This window comes from Poromitra crassiceps, assembly GCF_964638095.1.
Source record: "Poromitra crassiceps genome assembly, chromosome: 11".
In the NCBI taxonomy this organism is placed as follows: domain Eukaryota; kingdom Metazoa; phylum Chordata; class Actinopteri; order Beryciformes; family Melamphaidae; genus Poromitra; species Poromitra crassiceps.
This window is the reverse complement of record NC_139643.1, coordinates 30,016,116-30,039,081: the sequence shown is the minus strand read 5'-3', so window position 1 is coordinate 30,039,081 and position 22,966 is coordinate 30,016,116. Positions and strand designations below refer to the sequence as shown.

The 22,966-nt window shown below is 43.0% G+C and overlaps 1 protein-coding gene across 1 annotated transcript; it reads left to right on the top strand.

Moving 5' to 3' along the window:
* Positions 1–1,663: 1,663 nt before the first annotated feature.
* LOC310785789 (CMP-N-acetylneuraminate-beta-galactosamide-alpha-2,3-sialyltransferase 1-like) lies at positions 1,664–21,110 on the top strand (the record flags this gene model as incomplete). The annotated part of the gene is made up of 6 exons (XM_083646940.1): positions 1,664–1,939; positions 7,482–7,678; positions 16,854–17,033; positions 19,824–19,869; positions 20,096–20,215; positions 20,937–21,110. The coding sequence occupies 6 exons, from the start codon at positions 1,664–1,666 to the stop codon at positions 21,108–21,110; spliced, it is 993 nt and encodes a 330-aa protein (XP_083503066.1).
* Between the last annotated feature and the right edge of the window lie 1,856 nt (positions 21,111–22,966).

Here is a 22,966-nt window from a genome sequence, read left to right as displayed (position 1 = left end):
CTGCCGAGCAGCGGACGACGGCTTCTGCGGCGGAGTTTTTTTTCTGCTCTGATTGCCAGAATGAAATCAACAGACGAGCTCGAGTGTCGTTGAATATTCTCTCTCTCCATCAGCCTTAAATCCAATCCTCTTCTGCTTCCCTCCAGGGTGGAATTTGAATGACCTGATCAATTTCTAATCAGGAAAGACCTGCAGCCCTTTCTGTCTTCGTAATAGAGTTTTACCTCCGCAAATCTTCCAAACAGATCGCTCACTCTAAATTGTTAAGAGCAAAAAGGCAGGTTGAGTGTTAGTTTTTTAGGGTTAGTTTTTCTAATATGTTTCTGGCTCTGCGTTGCGATGATAGCGCTTTATCTGGAACGTGGATCTGGTATATTAGCTAAATAAAAAAGAAGTATTTCTGGGGGTCTAAGCACAGCTGCACATCCAAAATGAAATCCAGACCCTGTTTAAAAGCAGAGACGGCCTTTTCATGTCGGAAGCGAAACCCGAGGAGGTCCACCTGCTTTATCGTTATGGAAAGCCTCCCTCTGAAAACCCTATAGTGTGATCCTACACTATACATATTTAACACGCACATCTCTGTCACGTAGCCTATATTGCTGTAGAGTGTAGATGAGACTATATAGGCTCTATCATGGGTGGGTGTGGGTTTAGCGCTTAAAACAAAACAGCTATTTGACTTTTAAATTGGATCCATTTAAACTTGCAAATTGGATAAGACAATCAAGCAATAGTGGCTGGGTGCCACTCATCACATTGACAAGGGCACCTAAAATGTAAGTAGTGTTTTCTGTATCATATCTCTGCATTAGCATTTTTTTCCCTCAGCAAACTAAAGATTGTTTCCAATTTAGTTCAAGTGTGTAAAGTTACCTCAGGGTGCATCTCTTTACATTACTCATGCCTAACAGTGGGGCGTGGGAGTGATTAAACAGACTGGCAAATGCTCAGAAGGTCACTGCTTGCTCCAGGAACACAGAAATGACTTCCACCATCGTTTGAGCACTATGCCGCAAAGTCATTTTCGATGTTTGGCATTTTGTCTCGAAGCCGTGAGTCAGGGCAGCGTAACATTTGAGCAAATCTAACATTTTTTACAATCATATGGAGAAAATGTGCACAGGAGCTAACGCACACACATTGAGAGTGTCACCCAGGGACTATAAGGATTGTGAAATTACAGGAACGTCTAACAGAATTCCCACTTCTTGGAATACGGTACTTAAAGTTAAACGCTATTAGAGTTTCACAATCACAGGCTGTTATTATTCTGAATTTTCCCTGTGTGTTCTCACAAATCGTCTTGTTTGCTCTTTTTTTTTTTAGATGGATCATTATACAAAGACTGGACGACATATCAGTCATTGACCCCATAGAGTCAACATTGTAAGTCTGGGAGTCTGCTGGAGCGGTCAAGCTGACAGAACACTGCTGGGTCCTCCTCCACTGTGGAACTGCCTGCCTTTATTTCAATCATGAGAGACTCGTAGGAAGTTTAACAAGAACAGTTTAAGCATGGCGTATCACTCCATGATATGACGCTCCTCTTGATATGATAGTGGGTGCCTTTATTACTTACACCTTTCGGACTATTGATTCATCGCCGACGCCCAGTTTCATCTCTCGTGCTCCCAAAGTTCCCAACTAACTGATTCCGATCATGTCTCTACTCAAGCGGAGGAGAATGAGGGCTATTGCCGTCCTCTGCATCATTACACTGGCAACCTTCCTGTTCAACTACACATCGCTCGACTTCTTCAAGTACGCCTTCCGCATCTCGGACAACCTCTTCGCCAAGGGCCCGTGTGCCTGTCGCCGGTGCGTGGCGGAGGCGGAGGACGACCCGTGGTTCGCCGAGCGCTTCAACCTCTCGGTTCACCCTCTCATGACCCGGGAGAACAGCGCCCTGACTGACGAAACCTTCAGATGGTGGCAGGTAAGAGGCCGAGACGATGATGAAAGTGTCAAAAGTGAACGTGAACCAGAGATTTTACTTTCCCATAGACATTTCGTAAAATGCTTTTAAAAATTGTTTTACTTGGTCAAACCAAACGGTTCATACTATATTTAGAATCTGGAGAAACCATAGAACATTTCACTCAGACCAAAACTTTAAAAACTTTTCTTTAAATGTTTTGTCAAATTGGCCAAGACAGAGGCCAGGGCTACAGTCAAAAATAAACTGTGCCATTTTACAGTTTATGGGTGAGTTTGCTAGATAGTTAGATAGATACAATTCTGAACAGATGGGAAAAGTACACATTATTTACTTAAGTGGAAGTACAGTTACTAGAGTACTGATTCAACTTGCTTACTCAAGTAAAAGTTAAAAAAAAAGTACAGGCTCTGAAATGTAATAAAGTAAAAAAGTATTTCTACCGGCTGTTTCTGTGCAAAGCTAAGTGAAACTTATGTCATATTAAAACTAAAGTAACTATCCTGTTTTGAAGATGTAAGGAGTGCAAAGTACCAGAAAACAAGGCTAAGTGCAAAGTACCAGAAAACAAGGCTAAGTGCAAAGTACCAGAAAACAAGGCTAAGTGCAAAGTACCAGAAAACAAGGCTGGGTCGGAACCTAGCATAGTCAGCGCGATAAAGCATTCACGAGCCTGTTGTTGTAGCAGATCAGATCAGATCAACTTTATTGTCCTCGAGGGGAAATTTGTCTTGGGCATCAAGTGCATTACAGCATAACCATCAACAGTAACATACACCATCAAAGAGAACAACAACATGACAACAAGACAACAGTGACATTTAGACAAAGCATTGCACGGAACCCGGGTGAAACTAGGGGTGCCTGTTTTAGGCGAGAAAATTGCACCAACCCTTATTACACTGGCCCTAATCGCACTATCATGTAAAATAATAAAATAATTAAAAGCATAAAAGCATAAAACCATAGCGAAATAAAAGCAAAGAGAAACCACAGGAGGGACTAGAGAAAAAAACAAGAAAAGACAGGTGCCATCATATTCCTGGCACTTCCATCAGTGCAGGTGTTACACCCGTGAGGAAGGGGCTCGCTGTCTATTCAGCAGTGCAATAGAAGTTGGAAGGAAGGAGAGACCATATCTGTTGCTTTTACAGCGGCTGGCTCTGAACCGTCTGCCCGAAGGTAGCATCTCGTACTCAGAGTAGAGGATATAGTTTGGATCAATCAGAACTCTATTTGCCAGATTGATTACTTTATTTTCGAAGATGGACTGAAGTGTCGGATAATCCTTGCGGCCGATCACCTTCATGGCAGTTTTTACCATCCTCATGACTCTCGATTTGAGCTGTACAGTGAGAGTCCCAAACCATACGGCCATGCCATATCTGATTAAGCTTTCTAGTACGGTGTTATAGAAAGTGGACAAAATGCTGGTGCGAACACCGAACAATCTTAGTCTGCGCAAAAAGTGGAGACGTTGTGCCAGCTTCGCGCACAAGTAGTCAACATGCGCGTTCCATTTAAGCATGTTGTCCATCTGGATCCCCAGATACTTATATGAACTAAACCTGCTCAATTACACTATCTCTATCTATTACCACTGGGTCATGAGCTCTCACAGCCCTGGGATTTCTTTAGTTTTCTTTGTGTTTAAAATAAGGTGGTTACTCGAGCACCATGATTCGAATTTAGATATCTCTCTATGGTACACCAAAGGGCATTCATCGCCACGCAGCAGACTGATAATGGCAGTGTCATCAGAGAATTTGATAACAAAGTTGCTTGGATGGCTGCTTCTATAGTCGTTGGTATACGCTGTGAAGAGGAAAGGTGAGCTCACAATGCCTTGCGGCACGCCAGTGCTGCAAAATTTGGCAGCACTGTTAACTTTAAGTTAACTTTAACCTGTTGAGACCTTTGAGTTAAGAGAGAATAAAACCAGTTAAATAGAAAATAAAGGCAAATAAAATACGAACGTAAGCCTTAGGGTCTTCTAAGTGCTTGCTGATGTGTGACACACAGACCACAGCATCCTCTGTGCTGCGCCCCTCCCTATAAGCTGTAAGGGGTCCAGACAGTTGGCAACTTCAGACTTTAATAAATTAACTATGACTCGCTCAAATCGTCACCCAAATTGGCACTCAAAATCGGCACGCAAATTGGACTGGACATAGCCAGATATAGGGCCTGCTTGCGCTGGCCAAAAATAAATACAGTAAACTACGGTACTAACAGATACCTGAAAATCCTACTTAAGTATAGTAATGAAGTATTTGTACTTAATTACTTCTCATCTCTGGTAAGAGGATAAATAAAGAAACACATTCAGATCACACACACACACATGGACACGGCGCTCTCGAGAGGCGTGTTTTCGTCACATCGATCGCCTCAAATCCGAGAGATCTTCACCAGGCTCAAGTTGTGAAGCCCGGCTCCCACGCAGAATTTGTTCACATTGAACAAGTGGGATGATATGTAAATTATTGCCTTTTCTCACCACTTCTCCCTGATCCATAGCTGACAAGAGGAATGCGGTCAGTAATCTGTGCTAATAGGCGATGGCATACCACTTCATTTACATACATTTGCCCTCTGCTATCTGTGGCTTCAATTAGCCTTTTAATTACATCCAGCGTGGTGCAATCATTTTATATTAACATGATTAGTTTTATCTCACCTTTAATTCATATATCAGATGTCCACTTCTTATAAGTGCTCATTACAGGAAAAGTCCACCCCCCGCATGATGCTCTTACACTGTTATAACCAATTGATGTTGTTCTGTGTATTCTAGGAGTTATTTTGTGTTGTCATTTGCATTTGTGAACCCACTCTCCTTCATCCTACCTCATCTATTTCACTTTGCAATTTCCTATAGCGGAATGCCTTTCGACAAGCCCCAGAGAAGATGTGACCGTACGTCACGTCGTACGTGACCAGAGTAAAGTTAACTTGGTATCGGAAGTTGGATATTCTGTGGATTTTGTAAAATACTGAAACCAGTGGGTGAAAAGTTCTTCCTCGCCTAGTATTCACAAATATATTATTCAGTAGTGTGTTTTACATTGTGTGCTGTATAAGTTATAGAAGAGTGTGTTTTACATTGTGTGCTGTATAAGTTATAGAAGAAAAATCAGTGTCCTCCACTGCGGCATCTGGATAGAGTAGAGGTAAAAGCACTCCCCTATAATAGTACCACAGGGAAGACCCGGGTCCAATTCCCGGCAGCGGTACTTGCAGCTTGGTGAGACGCTCCTACAGACACAATTGGCCGTGTCCGCAGGTGGGAAGCTGGTGGGCTATGAGTCCTGGTCGCTGCACTAGTGCCTCAGGGGGAGGGGAACATGGGCGGAATAGCGTGATCCTCCCATGTGCTACGTCCTGCCGGTGAAATTCCTCGCTGTCAGGTGAAAAGAAGCGGCTGGCGACTGCACATGTATCGGAGGGAGCAATGAGCCTGTACTAGTCTACAACTCTCCCCAGATCGGGAAAGGGGCTGGATCAATGACCGGGACAGCGGGGGGAATTGGCCAAGTACAATTGGGGAGAAAAATGAATGTCCACTAAATAACCTATATCAATAACCTTACTGCGGTTTGTATGTGTGGTTGGAGACAGAGTCACGCCTCGTCCACAAACCCCAGCATGCCTTGTGGCTGCAGTGCATTCTGGTCTATTTTCTGCTACGGTCTGTGGAGGAATTGGCCTCTGTGTCTCTTCTACAGTGGATTTCTCCCTGTGTGATTGTTGAACGTCGGCGCAAAATTGTGAGGTTAGAAAGAATCTCTCCCTCTCTGATTCTGAGGGACTGACAACAAAGCCGTTTCCCGCTCATGTTTTATAGTTGAAGCATTCTCTGCTATCAAACCCCATTGGAGCTGCATTGGAAATATCTGAACATGATCAAATAAAATAAACAACTAAATGCACCCAGGAATGCAAGAGACATCGCCAATAGCCGTTTATGAACAAATACGTGCTGGGAGTGGATTTGTCCTTTAAAGATCGCTTTGCTATAAGTTAGAATTCAGGCCTCGACTACATTACTGATGATGTACTCGACTTAACTTAATTAAATCAAGACAAAAGACTTCCTGGGTACGCCATGATCGGAGTTACACTGAGAATGAACAAAGGCCTATTCACAGAATTGATGGCGCACAATTACCCTACCTTAGTCTGGACGGAGTCCAGTGCCGTAGTTGTTCTCACATTTACCTCACACCACGTCCAATTAGAGGCAAGAATAGAAGAATTACTGCAAGGGTGCCTCCTGTCACTACTCATTCCGGGAAATGCTTCTCACGGGGAGCTGCTGGACGAGGAAAATGTCACATGTGAGCAGTAGCCGGGCCAGATGGTCCCGGCCACCGTGCTGCCAGACGAGGCCCCGCGCGCGCGACCTCCAGGTGTGCCCGCGTGTTCTTATTGCAGACACGAGGTGACTTTGTTCACACATGTCAACGCTGACACGTCAGTAAATCACTATAGACCCTCTGAGAAAAAAACGGTTTCTTGTCAAGACGTGCCATTGAGGTCGACAGGCTCGACCGGTTTTTGAAGGCCAGCGCTGGAGCTGATTTTTTTTTTTAGATTGAAGCAAAACTTTGTGACCGTATTAAAAACCTTTGAAAGCGAGCATTTTCGTGCCAAAAAAAATCTAAAAATGTATTCAGTGTTTTGGCCAGAATTTTATTGGCAGGGTGGAAAAGCCTCTGAGACAGCATTTAGACCATGAGACACTAAAACTCGTCAGTGAAACCCAGGCCAACAACAATGATAATGACAAGCTGTTTGTGCTCTTATAATGCTCTTTATAAGCTGCACTTTCTACTTTTTATTTTATCTATTTATATAGGATTATTTTTCATGTATCTATCTAGCGATCGATCAAATCTATCTACCGTATCTATCTATCTATCTATCTATCTATCTATCTATCTATCTATCTATCTATCTATCTATCTATCTATCTATCTATCTACAGTATACATCTATCTATCTATCTATCTATCTATCTATCTATCTATCTATCTATCTATCTATCTATCTATCTATCTATCTATCTATCTATCTATCTATCTATCTATCTACAGTATCTATCTATCTATCTATCTATCTATCTATCTATATATCTATCTATCTATCTATCTATCTATGTATCTATATCATGATAATAAAAGGCTAATATCAGCATCATGTCAGCCTAATTCCAGTTACAACTAACACATCAAATTCCTGTACATATGATGCAACCAGATGCCTGGTGTCCAGATGCCTGGTGTTTCTTTACACATGCATGTGTAAAGAAACATAAACACAGACCTGCATTCCCTGTCTGCCTGTGTGAGTACAAAGCGTTGCCATAAGCAGAGGGCAAGGCCGAGAAGAGAAACCCCACGTGTGGCGCTAAACCGTCCCCGAGGTTATCCCAGAAATGAGCTCTGCGTCTCGGGCTCGACGCCAGCTCCACTGCCCCTGTTCAATCACTCCGCGGCTTTGCTCTGAGGCTGTCTGTGTGTCTCTGCTGTGTCACCAGTGGCTGCAGGTGGAGAGGCACCCGGCTAACTTCAGCAACGTGGTGGAGGAGCTGTTCGCGGTCATTCCCGGCGACGAGGCGTTGTACGCCGACGCGGGCCCCGGGCGCTGCCGCACCTGCGCCGTGGTGGGGAACTCCGGGAACCTGAAGGGGGCGCACTACGGCCGCCTCATCGACTCCAATGACCTCATCATAAGGTAAGTTAGGAGTCAGTTCTTCTTCTTTATTCCCAGATTTTTCTCCCATTTTCTCCCCAGTTGTACTTGGCCGATTCCCTCTGCTGTCCCGGTCGTTGCTCCACCCCCTCTGCCGATCCCCTCTGCCCAACGAGTGTTGTAGACTAGCACGTGCTTCCTCCGATACATGTGCAGTCGCCAGCCCACCTGACAGCAATCAGTTTCACCGGCAGGATGGGGCGAGGATCACGCTATTCCCCCCAGTTCCCCTCCCCCCCAGAACAGATGCGCCGACCGACCGGAGGAGGCACTCGTGCAACGACCAGGACACATACCCCACCGGCTTCCCACCCGCAGACACGGCCAATTGTGTCTGTAGGAACATCTGACCAAGCCGGAAGTACCGCTGCCGGGACTTGAACCCGGGTCTCTGCAGTCGTAGGTGATTAAGGAGTCAGTTCTACTGTATGGTTAGAATTAGGGAGAAAAAATAATAGACATACATAGACACATCTTCCATCTGCTGTGCTATTTATTTTACGCCCGACCAAGGCGGAGGTAACATGGGGGCTCGAACATGTGACCCTTGTGTTGGTAGGCGGGGAATCTACTGCTGCGCTGCACTAGCCGGGTGTCCGCACTATTTGTTCTAACATAACTAAGACAGCATGGCTTGCGATCAAACATGACTCCTAATGTGATGACGCACTAACTAGCAAACACAACCTATGTCCATAGACTGCAGAGGAATATTCTGCTAATAGCAAAGCAATAACTCTTGTCTTGATGCCGTCCCTTCCTGTCACATGATCAGTGAATTGGTAGGCAATGCCATGCTGCTGTCACAGCGGCAACTGGCCATTAGATAAGTGCAGTAATGTGGCTTCATACAGAGGAAACTTGTCACAGCAAGTTGACAAAGCCCCGCGCTGGTAAATTAAGAGCCATGCAACAATACTGCAGGAAATGTGCTTTGGGATATTTAATATTTTTATATCCACTGTTCCACACCTTTACTCCACAGGCTGAGACCATCTGTTTTTAACATCAAAAATGCTATTTCCCCCCCTTTCATGCATACATTCCCTTTACGGTGAATTCCAAACTGTGCACACAATATAAATAAGTTCTATGAACTAGATGACCTACCTTCTCTTTCACAGGTTCTGCACCATATAACCATATATTTTCAATCAGTATTCTGCTAAACCAAACCATTTACACACACACGCACGCACGCATGCACACCTACACACACACACACACACACACACACACACACACACACACACACACACACACACACACACACACACACACACACACACACACACACACACACCTTTCTTGTGTGGGTTGATTTTTGTTTTGTTTGTTCTTTTCCATTGTGCTGCATTATTTAATTGAGTCTAATTTGTTTCTGTTCTATTATTCATCTAGTACACACACACACACACACACACACACACACACACACACACACACACACACACACAAAACAATTGTAGTTATTTTATTTTCCTCACTTGCATTATATGCTGCAGCACAGGCACTAGTGTTGTGATCACACCGTCTCTATATATGTCTTCAACTCTAAAATCATATTCATAAGATAAAATCCTAATAATTTTAGCTGCTTGGAAGTTGCTCTGGATAAAAGCACTGAATGCCTAAAATGTAAATGTGTATCTGCAATCTGGAAAACTGTATGGATTGCACTAAGATGGCAAAAAGAAAAGTGTATCTACTACACTGTCATATCAGTTAAATAATTTGAAGAATAAAAACTCCAATTTAAACCACAATTTAGTATTTATCATGAGTTATTATTAGTGCTTCAAATAGCCTATCCTTTAGAGAAATGCCATTATGTATGTGCCACTGAGCTTACTCTTACACCAACAGAAAAGGCAGAGGCTGTTTTTATTACTCCACTCTTATTTCCCTGCTGCAATATGCTGAGCAAACAACAAGCTGGAGACAATAGGCCCTATGCAGTTCAATATTCACAATAGTCTATAAACGAGGCTTTAGAGGATCTGGGCAGATTGCGATGTGGCTATTTGAAAAGCATTGGTTTTCAATCTCTGCACCTGCTCACAATACCTCCGCAGTGTTTCCGTGCAGTTTTTGAACTGCCGTTTGAATGTTTCATAATAAAATGTTAAATGCAATTGTTGCTCAAGACAAAGTTACTACAACCACCTGCATCTCGCCACTGCTTCCTTAAAGCCATCATTTGTGAGTTATTATACTTGGTGGTCTTCAAAGTTAGCAGTCTGCAGCACTCTTCCATCTCATTAAGCAAGAATTCAGGAATTGATTTGGGCTTTGCTCGATGCTTCCAGCCCTGCAGCCTTCAAGTTGAACCTGCGATGTGGGAAAGAGATCCAGCAGATGCTGCACGGACCACAAATCCAATCCAGTCAGAATCATTGTTTGCACTTTGATGTCCAAATGAGCTCGACTTCATCACAATGCATATAACTATCAACTATAAACAATAGAAAAATATACCCGCGTCCCCCGGAAAATCTTCTTGTCGTTGTTTTCCATCTTTTCCCTTCCGATTGTTTCTCTGCAGAGCTGCAATTGGTGTGACAGATTAAAGAGTGCGACAAACTCCGCTCTCTTGTTTGCAGCTGCCTCAAGGCATTTAGGAGAAGCTTTTGAATACTCCAAATCTATTATTTTCATCTGTTTTGTTATGATAATTTTCTCAAACACTTCTAGAGCACACAACAATGCTGTGTGAAGGGGGCCTCCGGGTAGTGCAGTGGTAGATTCCCTGCCTACCAACACGAGGATCGCCGGTTCGAGCCCCCGTGTTACCTCCGTCCATCCATACAGGCACAATTGGCCATGTCTGCGCGGGTGCGAAGCCAGTTTAAGGGTATGTGTCCTGGACCGGTCACTGCAATAGTGCCTCCTCTGGCAGGTCAGGGCACCTGTGTGGAGGGAGGGGAACTGGGGGGAATAGCATGATCCTCCCACGAAACTCCTCGCTCTCAGGTGAAAAGAAGCGTCTGGCGACTGCGCATGCATCGGAGGAAGCATGTGCGAGTCTACAACTCTCCACAGATCGGCAGGGACAGCAGGGGGAATTGACCAAGTAGGCTGCAATTGAGGAGAATCCAAAATAAGGGGGGGGGGACAAAATAGTCCATGAATAGTATAACACTGAGGTGAGGTGTGTATTTCATAAGACTTGAGCAACACGCTTGAGGGCAACTCTCTGTTCAGAAATCTGATTGTTGTGAAACCTTGCTCTCGCTCTAGTCCAGACAAAAGTGAATTTGTAGTTAAAAAGGAGTACAATCACACAGTCTCTTTTAAAGGCATCTAATCAGGTCTAAACACATTCTGTAAGTAGTGCTGTATGTGCTACGGCCGCACCAATATATTTATTTAAAAATAATTAGGCTGTCTTGAATGTGAGATCGTTTCATCATTCATATTTACTGCGCTGGATCGAACGTCAGCCAAGCTCTTATTCGACACGATAGCGCAAGTCCCAGCAAATAACTTCATTAAGATGGATCTGAAAGCTGGCAGATGCAATACGCAGGCACGTCACATTCCTGACTCAACGTCCGTGATTGAAAATCAAAATCCCTCTTTTGAAATTGGTTTTCAAACAGGCCGGGACTTTCACAGAACATCACACAGACGGCATAAGCTTTCTAGCGTCAGCTCTGTTCCCGAGTTTTGCCACGCACTAATAATGACGTTCCTTAAACACTTTTACGAGATTCCGAGCAGGAACCTTTGACTCTGAGAATGTTATTACCACAATGATGTGCTACTGAGGGGCACATTAACCACCGGAATGATCCCCATAAGTGCCTCTTCCTACATCATCAACCTCTGATTATGGACAGATAAAAGATAGTGGCAGCAATGTGCTTTGAAACTACACCGTTTATATAGACACCTGAAAGCTTATTTTTCCAATCAGGTGCATTATTACTGTTACAGTGCACCTGAAATGTTTTCAAAGATCATAGTAATTTATGAAGTAGGAGTAGGAGTAAGACATCATTTTCATGTCATGTAGGTTTAGGGCAGGGCTTTTCAAAGTCTGACACTGCGTGCCTCCCCTTGGCCCTCGGACACAGCCTGGAACCCCCCTCGCCCTCGGACACAGCCTGGAACCCCCCTCCCCCCGCATAGACACTCAATAATTGAGCCAAGATAGCCTGATATTACTGTTTGACTTCAGACTACATCAAATCAAAAAAGGTCTGTCTGAAGGCATTTATTAGTTTCTGTCTCTGGGACTCGTACACATTTAGGCTATTATATGTGATCTCCTTTTGATAACTAATGTAATAAGTAATGGAATATTTTTTCACTTTTCTTCACTGAGCCTCCCCTGAAACTGTTTGGAGGCCCTCTGGGGAGCCCCGCCTCCCACTTTGAAAACCTCTGGCTTTCTGTACTAAGTAGGCAACACAACTCTTTAAAAGTGGTTAACACCCACCCCTGAGGCAAAAAAAGAGGCATGACAGACATATGAATTGACCAACCACGGATGGCATGCCGGACTTCTGTAACAGACTAGAGCACTACAGCCCTGCGATTTACAGTAAGCAGAGTGTAACAATGCCTGCACTGATATGAAAACACTCAAGTCACACAATGAAATAATAAAGAACTTTGATCAAACCAAATGAAGCCTGATTGGAGCCAAACCAACCCACTGCCCCGTGAGATTTCACACATGCAAGTAGTAAAATAAACTCACAATAAACTGGCCAGATTTTCTGGAGCAAATCCACGGACATTTGGCAAACAAGCCCTCATATCTCCAACTATGCCGACTCGGGTGCAGACCCCACCAGGAATCATGTGAACTAAGAAGGAGTGGGGCTAGATCTATTGGCACAAACTTCAACACACACTTACTTACATTGTTACATTTTCTGCTGGCTTGTTCGTTAGGTAACGTTGCCAAAAGGTCAACTGTCAAGCTAAAACTCTGGAAACAAATCCGCGTCTATCAGACTATTCACTTTTACTTAAAACCTCTACATACCGGTACACCCACCCCGCAAGGATCTTTTTGGGGTGTGTCTCTTTTTTATGCCCGATTAGTATTATTTACACACAGCCAATTCTCCAGTGGACCTCCATGTCCAGACGTGGTTGTTAGTAGCTTTAAAACCTCTATATAGCTACACAAGCAGACTACCCCGCTGTTCCCAAACACTATGTCATCACTGATCCAGGGTCAGCATTCAACCTGTTAATTACAACGCCACAAGCTTTAACACCTCACCTGAGACCCGTTGCCTCCATCTCCCCCCGCCGCTGCCGCTGCTGCCGCAATCTGCCTGCGCCGCTCCACTTACCTCATAATAACGTGCACAGTGATCATTCTTCATTATGATTATCAGGCATCTCAAACGGGACAGGCATTTTGAAGAGATACAGTAGGTCCATCTGCCTTTTTCACTCGAGCTATGATATAAAATGTGTGTATGGGGTAACGGCATTTAACTAGTGAACCGCTCACACACTACAAAATGAGGTAGTGCTGAAAATATACTATTGACCTTCAGTGTGTTAGTCAGCTATTACATGCTATGTGAGTGGTCCGGACCTTGTAGATGCAATCGCAGGGCCGTGTTATGGAATATTGCAGCCCAAGGCTATATAAGCGCTTTGAGGCCCCTATTGGATGAACCAAACGGATGAAAAAATAATGTCGGGAAAAAAAAATGCAGAATGAACGCTCAGTAAATGCAGAGGATATCCTGCTGGTAGAGTAATCCACTGACTTGAAAGTGAAGACACCAATAACCATTCATCAACATTATAGTAAGCAACCGGCTACTGTATCTTTTGAGAATGCAGAGGAAAAACATGATAGCATCATAGGCTAGTTCAGTCACTACTTCAGTCACTCACATTGAATAAAATTGGCCTATTCAAGCAGTACTGGAATTGCATGACAAAACACACCCGCACACACCCACAATGCTCTTAACAGACAGTACACTCACAGTAATGTCAACACCGCCTCAAACTCCCACGCGTAAGACATCACAACAACAGCCTATAATGCACACAACGTTAGGCCGCCTCACGAGACTGAATCAAACGACGACATATACGATTGAACATTGATGTGTATTAGAGCATTAAAATGTCCGACTCACAAATAATGCATGAATCTTCCTCCTCTTCTTTGAAGTGGAGTAATTCATTGATGAGCTTGGTGACGTTCATCTTATGCACCAAGTCATATTCCAGGGACAGAGGCAGCTGGTTAAGACCCTGCTTACCGAATGTTTAAGTCCGAAGTATATTTTTGACCAGGCCCGGTTTTATCTTGTGATCCACTTTTGGGGGAAATTTATGGACCTTCTCCCTGAGAAAAAAGGAATGATTTTGTGGTAACACAATGTAAAGAAATGCAAAAACTATACGAGTTCTTCTGGAAAATTGTCATCTAGATCATTGCTGTATATCACTGTAAATTGCAACCTGGCTGGCTTGAAGGCCTATATTTCATATTTTCAGACTCGCCAAAGTTTGGAATGAAATCCAAAGTATTGGCACATCTCCTTGTTGGCTTCATTTCTCTGCTCTAATGCACCGTTCGGGTTATTTATCCTCAGTAAAACAACTTCAACTCAAAATCTCTCTCCTCTAGTGAGAAACTAGTGTGTCGGAGTCATGTGGCCTGGTTTTGCACTTCCCTGGGAGGGGTGTTACAGACCTGATTTTGTTATTTATTTTGCTCTGGCTTGAAATTCCCCAGATTTATCACAAAGACGCGTGACAAAATCTTTAAGCGAGATAATCAACTCCACAGCTATCACCATGGTGACAGCTGTGGAGTGGATTTGAACTTGAGTTCAAATCCACTTTATAGGGCCTACAGAATTTCAAACGATTCACAGAGATGTTGATTCTGATTGTTTGGAGGGAAAAAAATCCAACATCTGTGGAGCCTCTCATCATCTCTGTTTCTCCCCTCATTACAGTAACTATGAGCTGTTCTGAGTGGGCAGGGATGCTCTGATAATGAGGGCGCTGCTCTGATTGGCCACCTGATGGTGAGGAGGGAGGGTGCAGACACAGAAAAACTCCAACACCTCCACGGCAGCTCCTTCCTTGTAGAAGAAAACTCTGTGACAGAACATGTCTTAAAAAAATTGCAAATATGCAAATTGCTCCTGTCGTGACATCACATTGTTTGGGAGCCAAATCAAAATGGCTTGTAGAAGCTCGTGTTTTCCCAGGAAGGAGGCTTGGGCAACAATACAGAGGCATTCACTTTTCAAATTCTGCGGGTTGTTAGGTTGAAGGATGACTAAAGTCTATATGCATGGGCAAGAAAAAACGTATTTTTCATAATATGGGACAAAGTGCACTTCATCTGGTGTGGTTGTAGTGTTTCGTCTTTGGCTATTTTACTCAGATGTCCTGGATATTTGTGTAATTAAGGTAAAGGCCTCTCACAGTTAATGTTTTAGCTTGCTGGAAGTCCAGCTGTTTCAATCTCCCAGTGCTGGGGGGAATAGAGCTGAATTTGAATATGGATTGGACCAGTCTGAAATATTGGCCTCCGTACAGCAGTCGATACTGCTTGCCCCTACAAGAAGAAGAGAATGAGCTGCGTATGGAATCCACTGATCAACATTAGATCAGGACGAGTGGAATTGACAGCAATAAGAAAAGACTTTGCCTTTTGCACCTGCAGTATAATCTGTGCTTGAAGGTCCTGTCCCATTAAAGTGATGCCTTCTTTACATATACTGGCAGATACCTCGGATGGTGTGCCTTGGCTCTTATTGCCACACTTTTTTATGGGCGCTGCAAGGAAGGGATCCAAGTCCTGAGCGATTGCAAAAGCCCTGGATAGTTACCATTATGGGGGAGCTGCCCATTTCAATGTCCGCTCTGAATGAAAGGCTGCGTTCTGCCAAAGACTGCACTATACTACTGAGACAATGCTAGCTGAGAGTCAGTGGCATCATGGAGCTGGGTTTGGACAAGCCAGGTGAGCGTCACATCACAGTGTGTCTGGCCAGATTCGTGCTCCTCAGAGAGACAGCAATCTAACAGAATCCACAATCAGTAAGAGCTGACATAACTTCACTAAACTAGTCTACAAAAGAAAATGTGCACCTTCCAAGTTGAATCACTCTCTCGCCACCTTCTCTCCATTTCTGAGGCAATCTATGTATCTTTTTTATAGATAGGTTTGGCAATATCTGAACCCATCGTCTATCGGTCTCACGACGATCAGATTCTGGGGGCGACGGCCAATATTCCAGGCTTTCCGCTGTCTCTGTAGCTGGAATACAAAAAAGCAGGAAGTTTGCAGCAACCGTAAAATAGCCTTATTCATAGTCAAAAATAGTTATTTGGGGGAGGGCACTGAATCCTGTCAGGTTCAGGCAGAAAATGCCAATCTCTTATGTAGCTGCCAACTCAAAGCAGATAATGAGGAGGCTGATATTGCACTGATTGGAGCATCACAACAGGTGATGCCAGTCAAATGTGGGTCAGTTTGTTGATGTTGCTCGTGTGTCTCACTTCCTGCAGGTGGCCGAAGCCAGCTGTGCTGTCAAACCTATCAGCCAATTACTGTTCCAGCTTGAGAAAATATTGTTGGACAGAATAATAGGGACACCTGGGGACACCTCGTAAATTGTTGTGCCCACCTGTCCAAATGGACATTGGATTGTTTCGCATTGTTGTTTGGGGTATTCAATCCAACACATTATAAAATGGGGCAAAGAAATAATCTCAAAATGTGGTACTTGTCAGGCCTGGTTTGGCATGGCTCAGCATCCACTGGTCTAATTATACTAGCCTGGGTAAACCCAGCCTCCACGTGACCTGCTCTCAGACCTGCTCTCAGTCACTACACACCTACAGTAGTGACTGAGAGCAGGGTAAGCCTGAGAGCAGGTCACATGGGGGATGGGTTTACCTAGGCTATAATTATACAGTAGGTGTGTGTGTGAAAACCAGTGCAACAAAAAACACCATTGGTAGATAAGGGATGATCATTAGAACAGAAGCCAGATTTTTCTGATCTTGGGTGAAACGAAACTCAACTGTAGGTGTGTCCCAGAAAGAGTTTAAGAGGTCAAAATAATGATCCAAAATTGAAAACAACATACCTTTTTTTTTTTTACCCTAAAACTAAAATCTCTGTTACCTTGTCCTGCAGAATGAACCAGGCTCCCACCGCTGGGTTTGAAGAAGACGTGGGCGCCAGAACAACACATCACGTCATGTACCCAGAGAGTGCCATCGACCTGGACAACACCACCAGCCTGGTGCTGATCCCCTTCAAGACTCTGGACCTGCAGTGGATCGTTAGTGCATTGACTACAGGCACCATAAAACAGTGGGTGTGCCTGTTTACTTTTTTCTTTTTTTTTTGTACTTTTCTGCATTTTCCTTCTGTGAGTTGAGAGTTGTAGCCTCTGGGGAGATGCTTGCTCCAGTTTTTCCATGCAGTGCTCAAACCTTCATCCGCAAATGCATGAAGATGGAAGCATGTGTAGATTTTATTTTCACCCTCCTAGGTTCATTAAAATGCTTCTGATGCCACCGGTGCACACTTCTCTTGTCATAAACATGATCACTCCATAATCACCTTCCATAGTCGAGGGCCTTAGGGATATTCTCGTGCCAATCAGTCTAAAAGCACCGAATTTGGTCCAGATGTAGCCCAGGGCATGCTCTAATGATTTAGCGAGAGCGCCCGAGAGCATCACCATATTTATATATTTGCATATTTCCAAGATGTCTATTTTATGCTTTTTGAGCACATTGAAATACTCAGATTTCTGATTGAATCTATCTAGAGCACTCTGCTTTGCAAAATACCAATATGGCCGCTATCGCAAAAAAATAATTCAATATACACTACATTTTCACCCATATTGAGTGTAGAGTTTTAGGAACGAGTTCAGATCAAACTGGGGAAAACAAACATCCTACAACAGTATACCGGTATGTATCTTACAGATGTCATTTTTATTGAAACCATCATAGAAATAGAGTAAAACCCATTCCTATTGATACGGCTCACAGCCAGTATGTGCATCAATAATCAGAATAAAATTGGAATGCTGTCAATACTGACCAAAGGTGTTTAGAATTTGAACAAAATAATAAATAACTGAAACAAAACAACAACAGTCAATTTCACAATCAGCTCGTTCATTCTGGGTAAGACTGTCCAGCTGATGACTGCTAGAGATCCAGAAAATAAGAATGCAGTGGCATTAGTAATGGTATTACCAACTAGAAAAGGCTACATTTTCAAAAGAAAATTTAATCGCGTTTGTTTGCTGCCCTCGCGATGCCCCTGCCCTTACATTTGCCGTTAATCCAGTATAAATATAGGCCCAATCGGCAATGTGCATGGTACAAGCATTCGATTACCACTGGGGACTCTGAGGTCAATGTGTCAATATGGACCAACATGCAAGTGTGGTCCCTGTGGCACGCAGAGCATTTTGACATTTGAATGAAGTTTGTACTCTACTCAATGACGGAGATATAAATACAATGGATGTGTATGTGCCATTTAAAGTCATGACTTTGCTATAGCGCCACCTACGGGCGAAATGACAGCAAAATACTCATGCTACCTCAGAGCTTAACCGTACATGTGTCAGTGTGTACCGGATTTGGTCAGGGTAGACCAAAGCCCATGCACTGAATAAAACAGATGATTCAGCAAAAAGCTTGCTTATGGGATTTCTCATAATACGATAACGGCCTTTATCCGATAAAGCATATCGGACTATGCTGCCTGCTTGCATGACCACTTGAATAATCTGGTAACTCCATAAAACAGATAACGATCGGTTTATTAGTGTGCATGTAAACGCACTCATTGTCTTCCACCAGTGCCAAAGCAATCATTCTGCATTAATAAACATCACTACAGTGGCAGTCATTGGCCCAACAAGCAGAGCTGCACATTTTCTAGCCTGGGTAAATGAGCCCCTAACCTGATGAAGGCACGCACCCACTGTATTGATCCAAATTCACACTGCGATTTTTGCAGCACTGAGTTTCGACATGAATAATTCTCTAAGATTCTGATCGTTAAGAAGCCCTTTGCCATGCAAGAGTGCCTGTGTGTTGAGCCCAAGTGGGTAAGAATCGAAAGACGGGGAGCAAGCTTTCATTTAAACACCATTTTAAATAGTTGGGTTTACGATGTACTGTAGCGATCACGCTCATATTCATTCCCGACAAGATTGGAGGCCTAGAAGCGTTTTGCACCCATCCCCAACTCCGCGTCCTCATGGCAATATATCAAATGACAGCCTATACATTTATGAAGACAATTGTGAATATGCAAGAGGCATTAGAGACCAATCACTGTAATCTTGGAATTTTAATGAGCCGCATTGTGATGGCAACCATTAAGGCCGTAACGTTACTCACTCCTGCTAAGCCACCTGTGCACACTTGTCTTACAACCATAAAACAGCTTTTACCTTGCAATTGGAAGCATTTTAGTGGATTGTGTCTTGCCATTCTGCATCAGCATGTAATCATTATTTTTCGGGGTCATTCGTATCACATACCCAACACCTTTAAAGTCTGCATGAGCATGGTGTCAAATTCCATTTTCCAACTCTCAACCTTGTGCAAAGTGGCATACATGTTTTTTTTATATATACATCTAGCTCTTGCTCTGGCCCGAATAACCTCTTATTATGCAAATGCAGTGCGGCCCCCGCACCAGTGCCAGACACGTGTCTGTTCAAACCGCTTCTCCCATTCTCATGTTTCTCCTTTGCGTGTCGTACGGCCGTGCGAGGATGATGAACAGCACTGCGCCACTCGCTGTCATGTGATGAATGGATGGGAGCGTTTGACAGCGGGCATATGTTGCCGTGCGATGACTTGTAAACACGTTGGCGGTGATATATTTCATCTGCTCTTTTCCCCCTCATACCGTCATAATATTCAGACGCTTGACATGTGTTTTCAGACATAGCAGTGAGATTGCATGGCAGAAATTAAAATCGTATGCATGCATGCTTTTCCTGTGATTGCAGACATATGCACAAGCAGAATCATGTGCTGGGGAAAATTGCCTATTTTAAATGCAATGAACAAAAAAGTTAAGTAATTTTAAGCATGTTGTTATTTTCTGTCATTACAGAACATATATACCAGTTATATCCAGGATAAAGGCAAACAAGGATAAGGTGAGTCAAAGGTTTTTATTCCTATACATTTATTTATTATTGTTTATTATACAAAAGTTACATACACCATGGCCATTGCATAGTTTTCAGTGAAATTGCACCACATGAATAATCACCTCACACATCAGGTAGGTAGATGTATTTTGTAACGGCGGTATATCTGCCTGGATCAGCCACCTGTCAGTAGGCCGATACACAGTAAATCGCAATACTGACTGTTTTGCAGGTGTTGATTTACAGCCCCACCTTTTTTAAGTACGTCTATGAGACTTGGCTGGAGGGTCACGGGCGATATCCTTCTACCGGCTTCCTCAGCTTATTGTTTGCTATTCACATATGTGATGAGGTAAGTTGATACAAACCTTGAATTGCATGTTGTGATTTCTTTTTTATTTCTTTTTTTATTTAGCATTACCTACAGTAGAACAGTGGTTCTCAAACTTTTTCACCTGGAGGACCCGTAAACTGACACAAATTTGCCCACGGACCCCCATCTGATAAGATTTTTGCTTTTAGATGTTTGATTACAGAAAGTACATTCTGTCATTGTGTTACTTATGGATGGAATTATAGTGAAAATAAATTGTTTCCCTTTTGCTGGGGAACCCCTTCTAGGACCCCCGGGGGTCCCCGGAGCCCATTTTGAGAACCACTGTCCTAGAATATAAACAAGACTAATATAATGTTAAGGTAGAGGAGTCTCTTGCGCTTCAGCCCCTCCACAGAGGGAGGTCAGTGCTCTCAGGACAGGACAGTATTAACAACAGAAATAAATGGGTAAACCCAAGAAGGACCTAGAGCACTCGATTCACTGGAAATTAATTTAATTCAATAGGTGCAGACCAACGTTTTGACGCGACAGCGTCTTCATCAGAGTCAAAACTATTATAAACTAATATGTTCCTCAGTGGAATTGAGCAACTTTAGATGGGGAACTTCTTGTCAATTAAAAAAACTAATCTGGAGTGAAAACTGTTGTGAAAACCTGAACGTCCACAGTCTGTTCAAGTGATGTTTTGGTCTGGTCTCTGGTGACATACATTGCTTTTGTTCCCTGCACACTCCAGGTCAGTGTGTTTGGATTCGGTGCAGACCAGAATGGAAACTGGCACCACTACTGGGAGGTGAACCACTTGGCCGGCGCTTTCCGACACACAGGGGTCCATGATGCAGATTATGAATACAACGTCACACAGCTGCTGGCAGACAAGCACAAAATCACTATATTTAAAGGAAGATGATGCCCAAGTCTGTGTGTGCAGTCCACTGAACACTGAATGAACTTTACCAGCCTTTAATTTGATCCTTATTTTATTTTTGTATTATTAGTGTTATTATTCCACCCCCGTACCGGAAAATGGGGTTGCCATAATTTCCAAAGACGTTATCTCATCTCTTTTGGCGTGTCCAGAGCTTTATATGAACTTTTATGAATTTTGTCCATTTTGTCTCTTTGTGTTTGTCCATTCACATTCCATGTCAGGACAGGCCAGCGAAAACAAAAAAAGGATGTACGCCTCTCTGCTTGGTATTGACCTGAATGTGAAGGCAAAGACTAACAACCAGCATGTTATACATCAGCCACTTTGCTGTAATTATGTAGTGTGTGTTTGTATATTCTGTCTGGTCTTTTTTCCCCATGGGAATTACAGATGTGTTTGTGAACATGACATTGACTTAAACAATCTTGTTTTGTTGACATAAGATAAGGAGTCAGACATGATGCCAACTCCACTCATGATCTGTGTATAGACGGAGAGAGAGAGAGTCTGAGCAAAGTCCATCGCTGTCCTCTATGCAGGGAGTTGCAGTTAACGGAGTCCCCTAATTTGTCATGACGCTGTATACAGTCATTCATAGCCCATGGAAAACGTATAATACAGCCTATATATACCGTCCATATCAAAACGTGCCTTATTATCAGTGACATCCATTTTCGAATACTTGCAAAGTAGTTGTCAAGTGCCTTTAATGAAATCTTTTTAAGACTGAATAAATCCATGAATTCTGCCATTAATTAAACCTAAATGTATTATAATTCCTCTTACAGTATTATTGCTGTATTTGTCAGTTACCTTTCCAAGTCTTACGCTGTTGTCTATCAAATGTGGATTTAAAGAAAAGCATGATACAGCCATTTGAAGTATTTGTCTCTGCGAGGAAGCAGTAGAAATCTTTGCTGAACACACCACAGGGGGAGAGAGAAAAATCTCACCCTCAATTATGTCAACAGATTCAGTTCAGCTATATTTTTCCCAGGCTTTAATAATTAGGTGCACTTGCTGGAAAACACTGTAGAGTTGCCCTATGAGGAATGTATGTTGAATGTTTTATGACTTCAAGCAACAAAGGACCACTCACTCTGCCCCTCGCATTATAATCTCACCGACTATACGTCATCCGAAATGTTCTCTGTGTGAAGTATGATTTTGCATTTGTAAAGAGTGAACCTCGGTGGTGCTTCATCTAATATGATTTGCTCCATGTGCCTTGGAATCTAATGGAATATGTGCTTTTTGCTTATGGCCAGCCTGTGTCTTCACATGCTTTTCTTCCTCTGTGCAACAGTAGAGCGCCGGAGAAACCGTATTACTGTTTCTGTTGAATAGTCATTTGTTTACCACCTTGTCTGGGAAAACTGTTGCCACACAAGTATAGATGGCAGTAGAGATGGAGATGCATCTGTGCCGTAGAGGACACTGTCATCTAGTGGACAATAATCTCACCTGTCTCATCTGTCACCTGGATCAACATTAACATCACTTGATTTGTCTATAATAACAAGGAATTGATGACATATTGGTAATTTATTGAAAATATTAAAAACTCATTCTTCCTAAAAACAACAACAAAAAACGAATTCTATCCAAATGACAAAATTATGTTATATCTGTATTTGGTATAGGTTACTCACACATTCAGATGAGATCATAGGCTATTTATAGCCTACTGTATACTTTATTGTTTAATTAATAAAAGCATTTAAACAGCTTATTCAGAAGAACATAATTTCATTTTTTTTGGTCACTATATATAAATATGTGTTCAGCCGAAGCTCAGAAAGGGCTTTTGAATTACTGTGGTCTGCAGTTGTTGC